This window comes from Miniopterus natalensis, chromosome 13 (genome assembly GCF_054644295.1).
Source record: "Miniopterus natalensis isolate mMinNat1 chromosome 13, mMinNat1.hap1, whole genome shotgun sequence".
Lineage (NCBI taxonomy): Eukaryota > Metazoa > Chordata > Mammalia > Chiroptera > Miniopteridae > Miniopterus > Miniopterus natalensis.
The window spans coordinates 39,293,894-39,310,406 of NC_142093.1; the positions used below are offsets into that span (position 1 = coordinate 39,293,894).

Below are 16,513 nucleotides of genomic sequence, written 5' to 3' on the forward strand. Positions count from 1 at the left end.
AAAATGCAAGAGGAAAGAAAGAACCAAAACTTGGAGATTTGGGAAATTCTCAGCCTACCTATATTGCAGAAAGTAAGAAAGCTCGTTCTGAAGAGAGCACTAAGGGTATAGCTAGACACCATTTGATAAAGAGGTCATGGGTACAACTCCTAGACTTAGTCAGCCATCTCAGAAGAGACCAGGAATAGAGATGGGATTATACCAGCAAAGACTGCCAATCTGAACTAACGGTGACAGGGAAAACAGGACAGAATGAAGGCAGGTGTTGAACTTCCTGGATTCTACAGAAGCAGACCATAGAGCTGTCTGGTTGTAAACATGCAAGGAAAGAGAATGACCCCAAAGGCAATTCAGAGATCATCAGGGCTGCTGCTGCTGCTCTGACCACAAGCTCAGGAGGCAAATCTGTTTCCTCCCGGTTTCAAAGGGCAGGGCCACCACTGCAGAGAAGAGTGTGTGTGTGTTGGCAGGGGGAGGGGTGACACTGCCAACCCAGGGCTCCTTTGGAATGGGAATGTCTATCCTATGCCTATTTACCACTGTATTTTGGAAGCACATAGCTTGTCTGGTTTCACAGGGTAACAGCTGGAGAGGAATTTTGCCTCCAGATAAATCATACCCAGAGTCATACCACAGTGATTAGACACTTAGATGAGACTTTGGACCTCAGGCTTTAGAGTTGACTGGAATGAGTTGACTTCTAGGCTGATGAGATGGAATGAATGTATTTTGCATGTGGTAAGGACATGAATTTGGGGAAGTCAGGGACAGAATGCTATGGACTGAAGTGTCCCCCCAAAATTCATACATTGAAGCCCTAACCCTCAATGTGACTATTTGGAAACCTTGAGGTTAAATGAGGTTATAAGGGAGGGACCTTAATCCAATAGAATCAGTGTCCTTATTAGAGGAAGAGAGACCAGAGCTTGCTCACTCCCACTAGCTCTCCATCATGTGAGGCCACAGAAAGAAGGCAGCGATCTGCAACCCAGGAAAAGCATCCTCACCAGAAACCAAACCTTCCAGTCCTTGATCTTAGCTTTCCCAGTCTCCAGAACTTCAAGAAATAAACTTCTGTTGTGTAAGCCACCCAGGCCATGGTATTTTTTATGGCAGCCCAAGCTGACTAGTATATGACTTGTACCTCCTTTCCCCCATCGGTAAAACAGGGATAATCGTGGCCACCTATTAGGACAGTCATGAAAAAAGCTGACATGGGTAAAATATGGGGGATAGAGCCCAGAATATATTAAGTGCTATGTCTCTTTGAGCAAGTGTTGTAAAGACAAAGACTGTCTCTATGCTCAAGGTGCTTGAGTGTCTAACTTGCACAAAGGTTTCCTGTGGCCTTAACTAGGTTTTGAGATAACCCTGACAAGGCTCACTCCCGTTGGCTAATAGTTACAACTCCACATGCTTCAAGCTTAATTTGTATTCCTCTTAAAGGTTAATTTCCCCAGGAAGGGTAACAGTCACTTACTCCTCAAGTGATGGAAACAGATGGGATGAAAGACATTAGGTATAGGACCCGAGAGGGTGAGGACAGACACCTCCTGGGCGACTGAGGAATAAGAGTGAAAGCTGAAGGCCCTGAAGCCTATTTCTTCAGAGCATGAAATTAAGGAGAAAATAGAGCTGAGTAGGTTTGTAACAAGCAAGGCCATTTAAAGGGTAATTGTAAACTTTGAATGATCACACACACAAAATTTTAGACTCCCAAACCTTAAAAACTGCATTTATTTGTCTGCAGAACATAGGCCTGGACCAGCTTTTTCACTTTTCATACTTGGGGGAACCTGAAACACAAAAGAGAGTTTATTGTAAATGGCTAAAAATAAGAAGAGACAGTTCACAAAAGAAATATCTAAAAAGTTGTTCATTTCATTAGTAATCAAAGATGTTTGAATTTAAATACACCATTTTTACCCATTAAAATTCTATCTTTTTTTTTTTAAATATATCTTTATTGATTTCAGAGAGAGGAAGGGGGAGGGAGAGAGAGAGATAGAAACATCAATGATGAGAGAGTCATTGATCAGCTGCCTCCTGCACCCCCTGCTGGGGATTGAGCCTGCAACCCTGGCATGTGCCCTGACCAGGAATCGAACCTTGATCTCCAGGATCATAGGTCAATGCTCAACAGCTGAGCCACACCACCTGGGCTAAAATTCTATCATTTTAATAGATTCCACTCTTGGCAAGGACATGATGAACTCAGCACTCTCATATAGCTGACAGTATTATAAGTTAGCACCATGCATCAAGTCATAGGTCGTACCTACCGTGGCTCAGGAGTTCTACTTCTGGAAATCTATCCTTAAAAAAAATACAGAAAGAACGAAACACATCAGGTTATTTGTCATGTTTATGAGAACAAAAACCTGAAAGCAACTTAAATGTCTGACAATTAGAAAACTGTCCCATTTAATGAGCAATTAAAACTTTATATAATAAAGACTGTATGTTAACCTCTTAACTTGCCAATGATAGAATAAGGAAAAGCAGGACGCACGATGTTATCTGCCCTGTGAGAATGTCTTAATTCAGCCGTATAGGAGACATATCTGAAAGCATTTTACAATATTTCCATCAGTGGTGTTACTAAGATCATGCTGTGCCTTCTCAATTTTCTGAAATCTTGACTTGAAAAAAACAAATGCATGACTAAAAAATAAAGTCACTCAAATTATGGTCAGTTTGTATATTAGAACCCAGATGTGTATCACTGTGGATAATAAAATACCAAACGCTTTAATTTAGGTTAAAGTTTTTAATCTATTTTTGAGCCCACTCTCATTCACATTTCCAGGGTGAGTTTTGTTAGAATGAAAGGCAGTTAAAGAATTTAACAGTATTGCGCACATCCCATTGACTCAATGAATGTTGGGCAAATTACTTAAACTTCCTTCCCTTAGTTTCCTGACATGTAAAATGGATATAATTGTCTGTACATCACAAGTTGATTACAAAAACTAATAGGTTAATAGGCACAATTGGCCAGGAACAGTGCCTGGCACAATGTAAGTATCAATAACTGTTTTTTTCCTGACTTTGATCAAGCCTTTTGGTTATATGTGATCAAGCTTTCTTTTCTTGAGTTGAAATTTATCTTTAGACATTTTCTTTTTAAAGTTTTTAAAAAAGTTTTTACATATCTAGAATGTTTTAAACCTATGAGATTTGTTTATTGTATTTACCAGAAGGGTTAAAGGATAATTTAATCTTATCAGCCTACAGTCTAGTATGTTATAGATTGTCTTAGTTTCTTTTTGTCTTAAATATTACCTTCCTGGAATTTTCCAGGTAACTCTTAAGTATCAGAATATGAAAACTTAAAGTTTATTAATATTGCATTGTAATATTCTCACAATGCATTGAAAAAAATGCCTGTTGGCCTCATCTAAGTCAAGGAGTTAAAGGACCAAGGAGAGCATGGTCTGAGGAATGGAAACCTAGCTTGCTGCTCAACTCCTCTAATAAGGCAGGTGCACTCCTGTTGTTGGTTGTGTAGCTGGATGATTTTACATATTATCCGATGTACGTTTCCCTCCATCCACTGAGTCAAGGCTTGGAGGTTGGGATGGGGAACAGCGATAGAGAGATACCCACCAGAAGTCTTCACTCACTCAGCTTTAGAATTCAGTTCCCAGATTAACAAGAGTCTGGAAAGCAAGACTCTCATTTGGAAGGAGCTGACTTTGTTGAAAGGGAGAATAAACGTCTGGGTTATGGTGGGCCAGAGCTTAGATGGCCACTCATCAGGTAGCCACAGAGCAGGGAAGAGGCAAGATATGATGTGAAGATTTCCTACAACTAGAAATGAGATGCAGGTCGAAACAGCAGGTCATAGTTATTCAGAAGGGATGAAGCTACTGTGTAGAAGCTGCCTGATCCCTGGGAAAGGCCCCTGAACCGTGACATCCTGGGCCTTGACCAGGAATGAGGAAGAGTTATAAAAGGTAATAGAACCCAAGAAATTTAAAGTAGAATCTGTAGAAAGCAAAGATTTGTGCCCACTTTTCAGGATGTAACCCCTCAGAGTTGTTTAGTGACCACATGGCTGAGGGACATCACCGGGTTCATGGGCCTGAGGGCAGCCTCATAGTCCATTTGAAAGTGGTAAAGCCAGGGAGGCAGAAGAGGCCTGGGTTCTGAATGCAGAAGGTCCGGCAAGTCTGGTCTAGAGAAGAGAATCACAGTGGTGGGCCATCGACACTCACAGCAGATGTCGGCTCAACAGTACCCAAGACTAGGGGCCAGAGGACTAGCTGGGATCAAAGGAAAGAAAACACACGGCCGCTTTTATCCAGCCTCTATGGTGCAAAGGTACAATCCTCACTGTACCCAGAGGAGGAGGAATAGGGGAGGGGGAGATCGCTTAAGAAGCAAAGAGCCTCCATAGCAATTCTTAACATTGAATTGATTCTGTATTTACTCAAAGACGACGGACCTTAATGGGATAAGATAAAGAGTTTTTCCATCACCCGAGTCATAACAGTCTTACTGGGTTCTCAAGAATAAGCGTAGTACATTTTAGAAAGTAAAGTTACATTTCTTCCCATCTAAATTGTGCTCATAATTGTCAATCTTGCTTCAGTGTGTGAAAGCCCAGCCAGGACCCAGAGAGCAGTACACAGCCTTGTAGCCATAGCCTCACCCGCCATCTCATGTCTGGAGGAAGAGCCATTCAGATAATCTTCCAGCAAATTAAGCTCCTTTATAATAAGCAGGGCTTTGACCACCAAGCCCCATGTAGTCTGTCTCTTCCCTTGGGGACCTGGTCCAAATTGCAGGGGAACTTGGTTCCTCTCATCTTGGAGCACCTCCAAGGAAGCAGGTGCACCAGGCTCATCTTCCACAACAGAGTTGTTGGAAGGACACATTCCTGGAAGGAAAGATCTTCCAAAAAGGAAGAAAGTGATCAACAAAGACCAGAAGAGCTCCTAAAAATAATTGAGTTGTGTTTAAATCTCTTTACCCTTCCACTAGAAGAACTACCTTTAATACTGTGTATTTGGAGCCCATTCTATCCCTGATCTGTTTTGGATAACCTGGAATTAGAATAAAGGGGAAAAGTGGGTGGTGGAGGTTCGAAGAACACACTGATCTCTCTCAGGTGCTAGCTCAGGTGGTCCTAGCATTTGATTTTCTGCTAACCCAAAGCGTCGTCTTCCAAAGAAGGTCAGCAGCACATCAGAGAAGTCCTGCCTCTACTTTTGAGGGAAACTTTCCTCCAATTCTTGCCATTCTCCTCTATATACACGTGGAACCTTTTATAAAACTCAAAAATATTCCTTCAAGAAGTCCATTAGAATAGGTGAGGACTTTAATTAATTTAACCACCAGGCCCATTATATGTCAGAGAAATAGAAAAGAAACTATTGGCTTTCTCAAATTATGCTCACTGACAGGATTAGGAACACAAACCAGGTAGAGATCTTGCCAAACACACCAAAATTCACGCACATACACAAGCATGCACACACAACACACCAAAACCCACTTCTATGATTAACTCAACCTTTTGTCCCCATAGAAAATTTGAGCTCCAACAAAAGAACTCCCTCTTATTTTCACAAAGAAATAGAAATTTGTCTTTCCTCTAACATTGTTTTTTATCTTAATCAGATTTGGCCTTAAGAGTCTTCCTTGGGTGCTGGCTGCATCTTTTCCTGAGTAGCTGCAACCTGGGGTGTCCTCCGTCAGAGGTGGCATCACTCCAGAGTGAGATGGATCCCATCCTGCATGTCCCATATCTTACCCTTCCAATGTCCCACAGAGAATGGCCAGCATCTGTATCATCATGGCACCAAACCCTAAACCCCCAAAGTCCAGAAGACACAATAACACCCCAGAGCCAAATGCAACCACTGGCACAGCCTTCCCTCTGAGCCTCAATGCCCTTGGTCCAGGGCTGCAAAGTTAAATGCCTAAGCTAGTGAGGTAATAAGGGGTGGTAGGAATCAACAAACCAGAGAACACTCTCCCCATCAAAAGGGAAGTTCAGCTTTTTAAAACACTTTACTGTCTAAACTTATCAGAATATGGCCCCTGGGCTACCTGTGAGCACTGTGGCAGACAAAAGAGCTTCCCAAGGGAAAGCCTAGACCTACCCCACTGCTGTGGAAGGACTTCTGCTAAAACACATCGCCACGACCTGGGGGAAATGTGAGAGGGAAGACAGAATATAGATGCTTCTGGGCTTCCCCTGGGTGCTTATAAATTCACCCCAACTAGCCAGACCATCTCATTTCAGAGCTTAAAATGCCATTAGAAGAAATGTTCCCAGTGATTAATTTCACACAGAGATTACCACAGCCTGCAGAGGAGGCAGCAGAAATCTACCACCCACACAGGCTTCCTTCTCTCAGCCGCTCTTTCCCAGAACTGCTGCCAGAACAGGCCAACATTTAGAAGTGTCTGGTGGCGACACATCTGGGCCTCATAATAGACAGTATGCTCATCTACATCTCTCTTTCCAGAGCCCCTCTGACCCAGCACAATTGGCATTTCACTCCACCAGAGGGTGGTCTTTGTCCAGGGACACAGCCTCCACAGGATCACAGGCAACTCTGAACAAAATTCAGAGCTTTGGTGTGATGTGAAATGCCCAAGACACAGCCATGGGTGACAAATAGGAGTAAACAATGGTAGTTTATTGAACATCTTGCCACCCAGCAATGCCCACTCCAAAACAGCAAAATCTTACACCTGGAAATCTAATTCTAAATGAAACTTGCTTGAGCCTTGACCTTAATCTCTATCCCCACCAAGGCCAGATGCGGTGGCTTCACATGGCCCACGGCCCCCTCCATCCACGCACATACTTGCTGATTCAGTCCCCAAGTGAACCTACCCTCACCCAAGAAGTTAATCTCCATCCCTGCCATCAGCAGATTCTTATGTACTTCGTTTGGGATTTTGCCTCTTGGGAATGTTGCTGATCTGGCACAGCCTGTTCTGACCCCATCCCCAAGTATGACCATCTCTGCCGGCATCAGGAGTCTACTCCTCAGGTCCTCTCTGAGGACAAGAAGAAGGGTAAATGGAACTTCACATTCGCAGCTTACTCTCAAATGGGTCAGGAAAAAAATTCTTTGAACCATACTTGCAACCTTTCTATAAGTGGATTATTGTTTCAGAATAAGTGTTTTTATTTTTAAAATGATTTGAACATCAAAGAATGAGAAAGCCTTGACAAAATTGATGAAATATTAGAACACTATCACAAAAAAAAAAATGACACTCTACATTCAGGCCTTAGAAGCCACACTTGACAGAAGTTATATGCATATATAAAATAATCTCAAGTTTATTGGTTAATTCTTTGCTCATTCAAAGAATTAGCACACTCTTCCAACTAACAACTTAAACTTGGTTAGCTAAAAGACTAAAAATTAAGTGTCTCATTCCCTTTTTGAAAGAAATTTCCAATCAAATCTTTTGTTTCCTACTAAAAATGATTTCCTACTAAATTGATTTACTATAAATGTTCAATATCCAGGATGACTTATCCTTGGAAAATATGGATCTCCTATACATCTTTGCTGCTGGTGTTGCCAACATAGGCTTGTTCTGCTACAAGGCCCAACAGGACTGGCAGGAACAAACAGCCAGGGAGCTCACCGTGAGAATGACATGGTGATGCCTACCTGGTAAGGATCAGTGGGGATTAAACGCAAGTAAGATTCTTGCTTTAATATCTAGTACATATTAAAACTTACATTTGTGGAAGCATTACTATTGTTAACTTAGATAGCCAGGTTCAAGTTTCAGTTCAGGTCACATCTGCACTCTTTTCTTTTGTTCTCAGTCATTTCCTCTCAGCTCATGTAGTAGCAACAGAAATTCTGTCTCCTAAGGGTTAACTGGCAAGGGAAGGTTTATATCTCGAATGGCTCAGAATTTGAAAATCTAGATAGAGCATGTGCACAAATGGAATCCTTAGAAATGAGTAATCAAATCAGAAATGGGAACCAAGGTCAGCCAGTTAGCAGGAAGCCTATAAGACCTTAAACCAGAGTGGAGCATTGGTGAGAGTCAAATGAGAAAACCCAGAACACTTGCTATAGACAGAGCTAAAGTGCCTGTGGCTCACTGTTGATTGCTCACCAATCAATACTGATTGCTCGTGGTGAGTCAAGCAGGCTCAATAATGTATGTCCAACTCAACAATGACATGTTGGGTACTGTGGAGACACTTTACTGACATGATGCCATGTGAACCTCACAGTTATCTTACGTGCAATGGGATTATCATTCCCATTCTACAGATGAGGAAACTGAGGACAGGAGAGATTCAGATGCAGTAGCTCATCCAAAGTCACACAGCTAGCAAGTGGTAGAACCAGGGTTTGAACCTCAGCATTGTCTCCAAAGTCTGCACTCAACTACTATTTGAAACTGCCTCACACTGCCAACTATTTGACTCCACAGTCCCCATTGTCTCTTACATCAGATTTAGCAACTTGCTTGTTACAGTACTTTTAGTTCCACATTCCGCCAAGCCTTTCTTATTTCAATAGCAATCATGTTGTAGTATGGAGCAGGGGGTCTTGTTTGTGTAACACTGAGACACAGCAAGGGCCAGAATTCCACTTTCTAGACTTACAGAAGCAGGCTGCTGTTTCGAGTGACTTTGTTAGCTTGGCAGAGTAATAAGAGCTGTTACAATAAACTACTTTATTGCTTAGAAAATGCTACCTAATAACAAGGCCAATTTTTTAAAAAGTTGTGTGTGTGCACATGCAAGTAAGTGTGTGTGTGAATGTTATGTGCATGTTTGTATATGCTATCACAATGCAACTTTATGTATGGCAATCTAGTACTTATTTCTTTTTCTAGAGACCTCAGAATCCAGAAAAATCTTTTGATGTACTATTTAGGGTCATAAAAAATAAGCTTAGCCCAGCCGGGCGTGGCTCAGCGGTTGAGCGTTGACCTAGGATCCAGGCGATCGGGGTTCGATTCCCTGTCAGGGCACATGGCCCGGTTGTGGGCTCGATCAATGACTCTCTCATCATTGATGTTTCTACCTCTCTCTCTCCCTCTCCTTTCCTCTCTCTGAAATCAATAAAGATATATTTTTTTAAAAAATAAGCTTAGTTCTATTATAAGTGATTCTGGAGGAGCTGCCTTCCATTTGGGCTGCTTACCAGTTAATTTGGGGACATAATAATAGACCTTCCAAACTGGCAAATTCTACTTCCCACCTAGGTGCTTTGACAAAATAATCTTGTTTCAATCATGGTTCAGCATGGAAAACACCACACACCTCAAGGGAAGCATTTAGAGTTTTTTTTTACATCTATATTACAACTTAAGAAACACTTTACCAGACTCCTGGTTGGGGAGATAACTTCAGTTGTAGACATCACGCTCTGGCAACAAGCGTATGTCGCCTCACTACTGCCACCACCTGCCCAGGGCCCTGCCGCCTCATTCTTCAAGCCCACAGCACAGCTAGCATGTTGGGTGTTGTTTCTTAATAGCCCTTTAGCCATGGATATATGTGGCTCAGAAGTATTATTGATATAGTTCTGATGATGTGGGTATTGTTTCTAGAAACCATATTTAGTTGTCAAACAGTATGACAGATTTTGAAGATTTAAATCAATATATTTCCAAGTCTTAATGGACAAAATTTCATTTAAGTGATAAGGGCAATGCTTAAGTCATGGAGAGAAAGATCACTCCTCAATAGACTGTTTTTTGTTCATCTATAACTTTAAAATGTTGTAGATTAAAAATACTATAGCAACACAGAACAGATCCTGTATTTTAATGAACACAGCACAAAACAGAGTACTTCTGTTACACAATAAACATGCAAGAAAAAAACTAAGGCAGCGACCTGCACATTTGCAAACACTGTGACCATGCTAAACCCAACCATCCAATTTGGCCAATAGGACAATCCATTCCCACCACTGCAGAATGTATCCTCCCAGTCACTGCCTAACTAGAACTAGTGGGCAAGAAAAAACCCACCCTGAAAAGGTCTCAGACTTGCAGGCTGAATGGACTTTCAGGTTGGCTCTTCCCTCTGCTTAGACTCCAGAGTGTTAGCAACAACACACCTTCAACTCCCTACCAGCTGACTCCTAGTCCATTCCAGTTTCACATTTCAAATGCTGGGCCTGGTTGCCTTTCCTGGCGTCTACCTTCTCCCACCCCTCAGATTTTCAAGATTTCTCCATCTCTGACCTTAGAACCCATCTTGCTTCTCTACTACCTCTTGCCACCTTCTCTCTGATGGCTCCTCCTTCCTCCTGTCGATGATGTCACTTAGGGCTCATTTCTAAGGCCTTTCCTATCTTCGAAGTTTATCTCCTCTGATGACTAACCCATTCTCAGGCCTTCAAGGTTTGCCTCTCCATGGACTGAGCCCATAAAACCAATCCATACCTTCCACTGCCCAATGGACACTTCTGAGCTGTGCAGCTTGATAACAGTGGTGGTGCTCTGGTGCTTCACAGTTTGCAAAGAAGGCTCATTTGATTGGCATCACCACACTACTGCTATGCTCTCCAGCAGGGTTGTCCCTTAGGGAGGGTCTCTCCCAAGGGAGACCCCTTGGGGACAGAAATGCCTCTTCCTTTGTGTCCTATCTGATGTTTTTCTTGCTGAAGAGAAGCCACCACCATAGTGTGGGTTTATGGACCCAGCTGTCAAGGTCCTATTAAAAATTCAGCAGTTAGGAGCTCAGGGCACTGGATAGTGACAGGAGGTAAGTACATAGATGGTTAGGGACTTGGCTTCAAATCTCACACAGACCTGGACTCAATCCCCACTCCGGGCATTTCTGAACCATGTGGACTTATAACTGTATTTTGTTTTCTTCCTCTGTAAAATGAGGACCATAAATAACTCAGAGGATTGTTACAAACTAACTGGAACATATACATAAGTTGCCTGGCACATACAAAGGGCAATATAAACAATAGATAGCATTGCTCTAATTTCCTAAACCTTTACCTCAGAGTCTTTGGCTCTTTCCAAAACATCATTGAGAACTTGTATGTATTCAGTTGCACCTTTAAGAATATCAACTTTGCTAGGCTTCCTGCTTTGAGGAAGAAATGGCACCAATGCCTTCAGTTTGGCAAAACCACGGTTGAGATTCTTTATCTGGAAAATAAAAAGGCACAGTGAGACTCAGAGAAGCTAATTTGTACACACATCTCCGCAAACCACAAAAGGGGTTTTCGTTTGTTTGTTTGTTTTTTAAATATGTCTTTATTGATTTCAGAGAGAGGAAGGGAGAGGGAGAGAGATAGAAACATCAATGATAAGAGAGGGTCATTGATCAGCTGTCTCCTGCATGACCCCTACTGGGGATCAGTCCAACAACCCTGGCATGTGCCCTGACTGGGAATCGAACCTTGATCTCCTGGATCATAGGCCGATGCTCAACTGCTGAGCCACGCTGGCTGCTGGGGGTTTTGAAGGCTTACTTCCACCGCTCTCGTCTGGGTGGGTAATCTAAGCAGGCACATGCCAAAGAGTCACCACTCCACCAGCAGCAGTCCCTGGCAAGGGAGGGGGCGGGATGTAAACTCGGCACTGTGGGTGGACAGGCTGGAAGGGGTGTCTATGTTCACTTGATCTCCTCTTCTTCCTCTGGAAACACACCCACTGCACTAAAATGTGGAGGCAGTAGGGCAAGTGGCTAAAAACTTTGAGTCAGTACAACAGCAGCTCTACCATCAGAGCCCAGCTCTACCATTTAGCTTTATAAGAGTATTTGGATACTTCATATCACCAAGCCTTGGTTTGTTTAAATGCACAGTGAAAAATACCCACCTTGTAGCTTTTTTGTTATAACTCTTCAACTTTTTGCCCAGCTGAGTTGATAATTTAGAGTGTTACAGTCCAGAGAGTCTGCATGTTGGTAAGACTTGAAAGGTAGAATGAGATGCCTCTTCTTCTTCTTTTTTTTTTTTTTATCTCCAGGGTCTAATCCCTCAGCTCCAAAGCCCAAAACTCTGATGATCACCCCTAGGGGACACGGGCCCTGAAAGACCTGGCTCCCACTACACCATAAAGCCAGTGTACTCACGTAGTGAGCCTCTCCCACCCCTCATCAAAGTGAACTACGGACATAGTGAGCACATCCACAGCAGAATACCAGGAAACATGAAAATACTGAACAGAAATTAGGTTCTATTTTTCATGTACTGAGTTGGTAACATTTTTGTTTTGTTTTGTTCGTCATACCCAGGGTTGAAGATGGAAAAGGAAATGGTCCTATGTCTTGTAAAAGGGAATAAAAATTGGTAACTTTTCTAGAAAACAATTGGGCAACTTGTATCAAAAGTTGAGACTGTATATGTCCCAGTAATTCCACATCTAGCATTTTGTTCTAAAGCAATGATCAGACGTGCACATAGGTTTATGTACCAGTAAGACACTGCAAAAAGTATACACGCCTCACAACAGGAGACTGGATAAGTTATGGTCCGTTTCTAGGTCAGTCTATGCAGTCAAAAGATGCTCTTTGAAAGAATGCTTAGGAATATGAGGAAATCCTTTTGATAATGTTAAGTGAAAAAATACAAAGATGTGTACTAGATGATCATAATTTTGTAAAGTTATATGTATATACAGACACACATAACTAGAAAAAAAGACTGGGCACATATAAACACAGGAATGATAGTTCATAGTCATTATGTTTGTATTATGGGTATTTCTGTTCCCTATTTAGTCATCTCTGTATTTTCCAGGTGTATTAATTGTATCATTATAAAGAATAAAGGTCATTAGTTTTAAAATAGTGGATAACACCAGGACCAAATCTCTGCAGAAAGTGATTCCTTCCTGGTGGGAAGGCCCCCACAAACCGCAAAATAATGGGTCAGAATATTGTTCAAGGGCCGCATCATCACAGCAGATCACAGGGTTATTTTCATGAAGTCTAGTGCCTGGCAAAACCATGCTTCTCCACTCTGGCAATTTCCCCAAGTTTCCCTTAGGCCTTCTACTCTTCCTTGGTGCTTTCTCTGCACATCCTTTCCCAGACAAAGCTCCTGGATGATTCAGAGGGGCTACATTTCTAAGGGGGCTGGGTGTGCACGAACAGGCCCCAGCAGAACTTCCTCAAATCCCAGCCTAAACATGCGCCCCGTCTCTCCCACCACTCACCCTCCCCTCTCTGGGACCCTCCTCTTCTGCACCCCAACCCACAAATAGCAGAGGGACCGAAGGAGACCAGATCTGACAAGTTTGGGGCCGAGTCTAGTTAGAAATACCAAAAGCTACCAGTAGATGCCGCTCCACGACGGCCCCCAGGACCGTTCCGGTGGGTGATTTAGCGCGAACCCCGTCAGACTGGGAAAGGGGAGCTTTCTCTCCCTTGCAGGGGGTCCACTGGGAGTCTGAGTGCACACCGGGGCGTCGTGGGGGTTTCTGTTTCTTTGTTTAAAGTAAAGAGTAACTTCCATTTGCCCCACTCACCCCATTTATGCTTGGAGACAGAGACGCAGATGCCAGGGAAAAGGGGTGCTCAGAGCCCTGCGCGCCCCGAGCACCCACCAGCGCAGCTCCCTGGGTGGGGAGATTTAAGCGCAGCTCCCGTGCTCGAGGCTTTTTAAAAGCACCTGCCAAGCGGAGCCGTTTCTGAAGTTGGCAGGGGCTCCCTTCCCCCCCCCCCCAGGCGGGTCCCCTGCAGTCCAGGTGGGCTGGCCCGGGAGGCGCCCGTCCCCGGGGCGGCGAAGGAGCGGCGGACAAGGCCACGGTCGCCTCCCAGGCGAGGACACGAGCCGCCCTCAGGAGGCCGAAGTCACCTCGGGGCCCCGCGGGTGGGCGGCGAGCGGGTGCAGGGGGCCTGACCAGGTGTCCGGAGCTGGGCGGCGGGGAGCGGGGCAGACGGGGGCGGGGAGTGCGGGGCCGTGGGGCGGCCGAGCCCGGGTGGCCTGCGGGACTCGCGCGGGGCAGGGCGCTCACCCGCTCGCGCTCCTTGGCGTTGGCCACCCGCCGCCGCTCCAGCACCAGCTGGAGGTCCTCGGTGGACGAGTAGCCGCCCGAGGGCAGCCGCTTGAGCCGGCAGATGGCGGCCAGCTGGGGCAGTGGCCCGAACTGCTCCCGCAGCACGTCCTCCAGCGCCTCGGCCGGCGGGGTGACCAGGAAGCCGGGCGCGACGTCCATGGCGGCGCCCGCGGGCGAGGGCGGCCCCGGCCTTTCATCGGGGGCACCTGGGGCCGCACGCGGCGCGCGAGGCCGCCTGGGCGGGGCCTGGGCCACCTGCGCCGCGCCCGCTGCGAGCCGCCCCACCCCCGGGAAGCCCGCGGGAACTGTCTTCAGCAGGCTGCACCCGGCTGTGGCGAACCCTGGGTCCCGGACCCCACTGCTTCTCAGATTCGGCGCACACTGGAATCACCTGGGGAGGTTTGTTTGTTTGTTTGTTTGTTTGTTTGTTTGTTTGTTTGTTTGTTTGTTTGTTTTAATGCACTTGCATCAATACCAATCCCCCAAATTCAGATTTAACCAGTAGGGGTTGGGACCTCAGCTTCTGATAAAGGCATACACCTATATACATTTACCAGGAAAAAATTGATACAGGCAAAACTTTTTAAAAATTCATTTTGAAATAAAAGTTGCAAGAGTGCGGGGCAGGTGTGGCCCAGTGGTTGAGCGTGCACCCATGAACCAGGAGGTCACTGCTGGATTCCCGGTCAGGGCCCATGCCCAGGTTTCAGGCTCCATCCCCAGTGTGGGGCGTGCAAGAGGCAGCTGATCAATGATTCTCTCTCATCACTGATGTTTCTCTCCCTCTCCCTCTCCCCTCCTCTCTCTGGAATCAATAAAGACCTATTTTTAAAACTGCAAGAGCAGTAACAAAGAGGCCTCTTATCTCCTTCACCTAGATTCTCTACTTGATAACTTTTCTCACCTTTGCTCCCATTTGTTATCCCTTTTCTAGAGCATTTTCTCTGTCTGGCCCTGTCTTAATGACCTTGACGGTTTCAAAGACTAGAAGCTCTTCATTCTGTAGGATGTCCCTCAGCCTGGGTCTGTGCAATGTTTCCTCATGTCCAGACCCAGGTTGTGCCCTCTTGGCAGGGACTCCATAGAAAAGATGCCAACTTTTCTCAGTGCATCACATCAGGGGATATATGCTGTTGACCTGTCCCACCACTGGTGATGTTAACCTTGATCACCCGGTCAAGGTGCTGTCTGCCAGGTTCTGTCACCATAAATAGACTAATTTTTCTTTCTTTTTTATAAAATATATCTTTATTGATTTCAGAGAGAGGAAAGGAGAGGGAGAGACAGAGATAGAAACATCAATGATGAGAGAGTCATTGATCGAGCCCTCAACCTGGGCATGTGCCCTGACCGGGAATCAAACCCCTATCGCCTGGATCCTAGGTTGACGCTCAACCGCTGAACCATGCCCGGTCGGGCTAGTTTTTCTTTCAGTTGATAAATATTTTGTGAGGAGACATCCTTAGCATCCATTACTGACTCCCGCCTGAATTAACCACCATTCTGATAACTGTCAAACGGTTAGCATCCTGCTGTTGGGAAGAGCTTTCCCTTCTTCCCCGTTATTTATTCATTTTATATTCATCAGCATGGTCGGATGTATTTCATTTATACCATTATTTATTTTAATGCTCAAATTGTCCCAGATGTGGCCTGTGGGAGGCTCTTCAGGCTGGCTCCTCTGTCCTGTTGACATGGTCCCATCACTCTTTGAGCAAAAAGATACAACATGTTCCAAGTTCATCTTGAATTTTCCTAGCCCCAGCCTTGGAATCAGTCAGTTCTTCATTTAGTTCAATATAGGATTTAAAAAAACAAGATCAGACGCTGGGTCATTCATTCCTTTTGGGATATCATTGCTTCTAAGTCCCTTTGCAGACAAAAAATACATACATACACATACACAAAAGCACACACACACAGCTATATCTATCTCCCTGTACATGGATAGATTTATTTTAAAAGCATGAGTTCACACTAATACCTCCAATTCCTACCCAACACTTCAGGTTCCTCCCTAGTTTCCTCCTTTCCTTATTTGTGACTCCCCTCTCCAATAGTGAGAAACCTGACTCTGGTTATCCTCAATATATTTACTTATTTGCTCAGTTCTCATATAGAACCTATCTTCTAGCCACACCAGGCACCTCCTTGACCCCATCTCCTCCTCAGCTCCCACTGTGGCACTGCTTCCAAGGCAAGGGCAAGGGAAAGAGAAGACACACCAAATGCTCAGCTGGGGTTCCCCTGATCAGTGGGCCTGGGAATGGGGAGGTCTGGTCTGTGCACCCCATCTTCCATATTGCTTGCATTTTTCATAATAAGCATGGGTACATATATATCTCCTCACCCAAGGACATTTTTTCCATTGATTTTAGAGAGAGTAGAAGGGAGGGGAAAGAGCGAGCGAGAGAGAAACATTGATGTGAGAGAGACACATCGATTGGTTGCCTCCTGAATGCACACTGACCAGGGCCGGGGGTCGAACCTGCAACCCAGGTACGCTTGACCAGGAATCGAACCC

At 44.7% G+C, this 16,513-nt stretch overlaps 1 protein-coding gene across 1 annotated transcript; it reads right to left on the reverse strand.

Moving 5' to 3' along the window:
- Nucleotides 1-1,773: 1,773 nt before the first annotated feature.
- Nucleotides 1,774-14,148, reverse strand: FIGLA (folliculogenesis specific bHLH transcription factor). Its single transcript, XM_087823751.1, has 5 exons — nt 13,948-14,148; nt 10,978-11,130; nt 9,336-9,560; nt 2,283-2,316; nt 1,774-1,796 (listed from the first exon to the last, which is right to left on the reverse strand). The coding sequence occupies exons 1-5, from the start codon at nt 14,146-14,148 to the stop codon at nt 1,774-1,776; spliced, it is 636 nt and encodes a 211-aa protein (XP_087679877.1).
- Nucleotides 14,149-16,513: the final 2,365 nt, after the last annotated feature.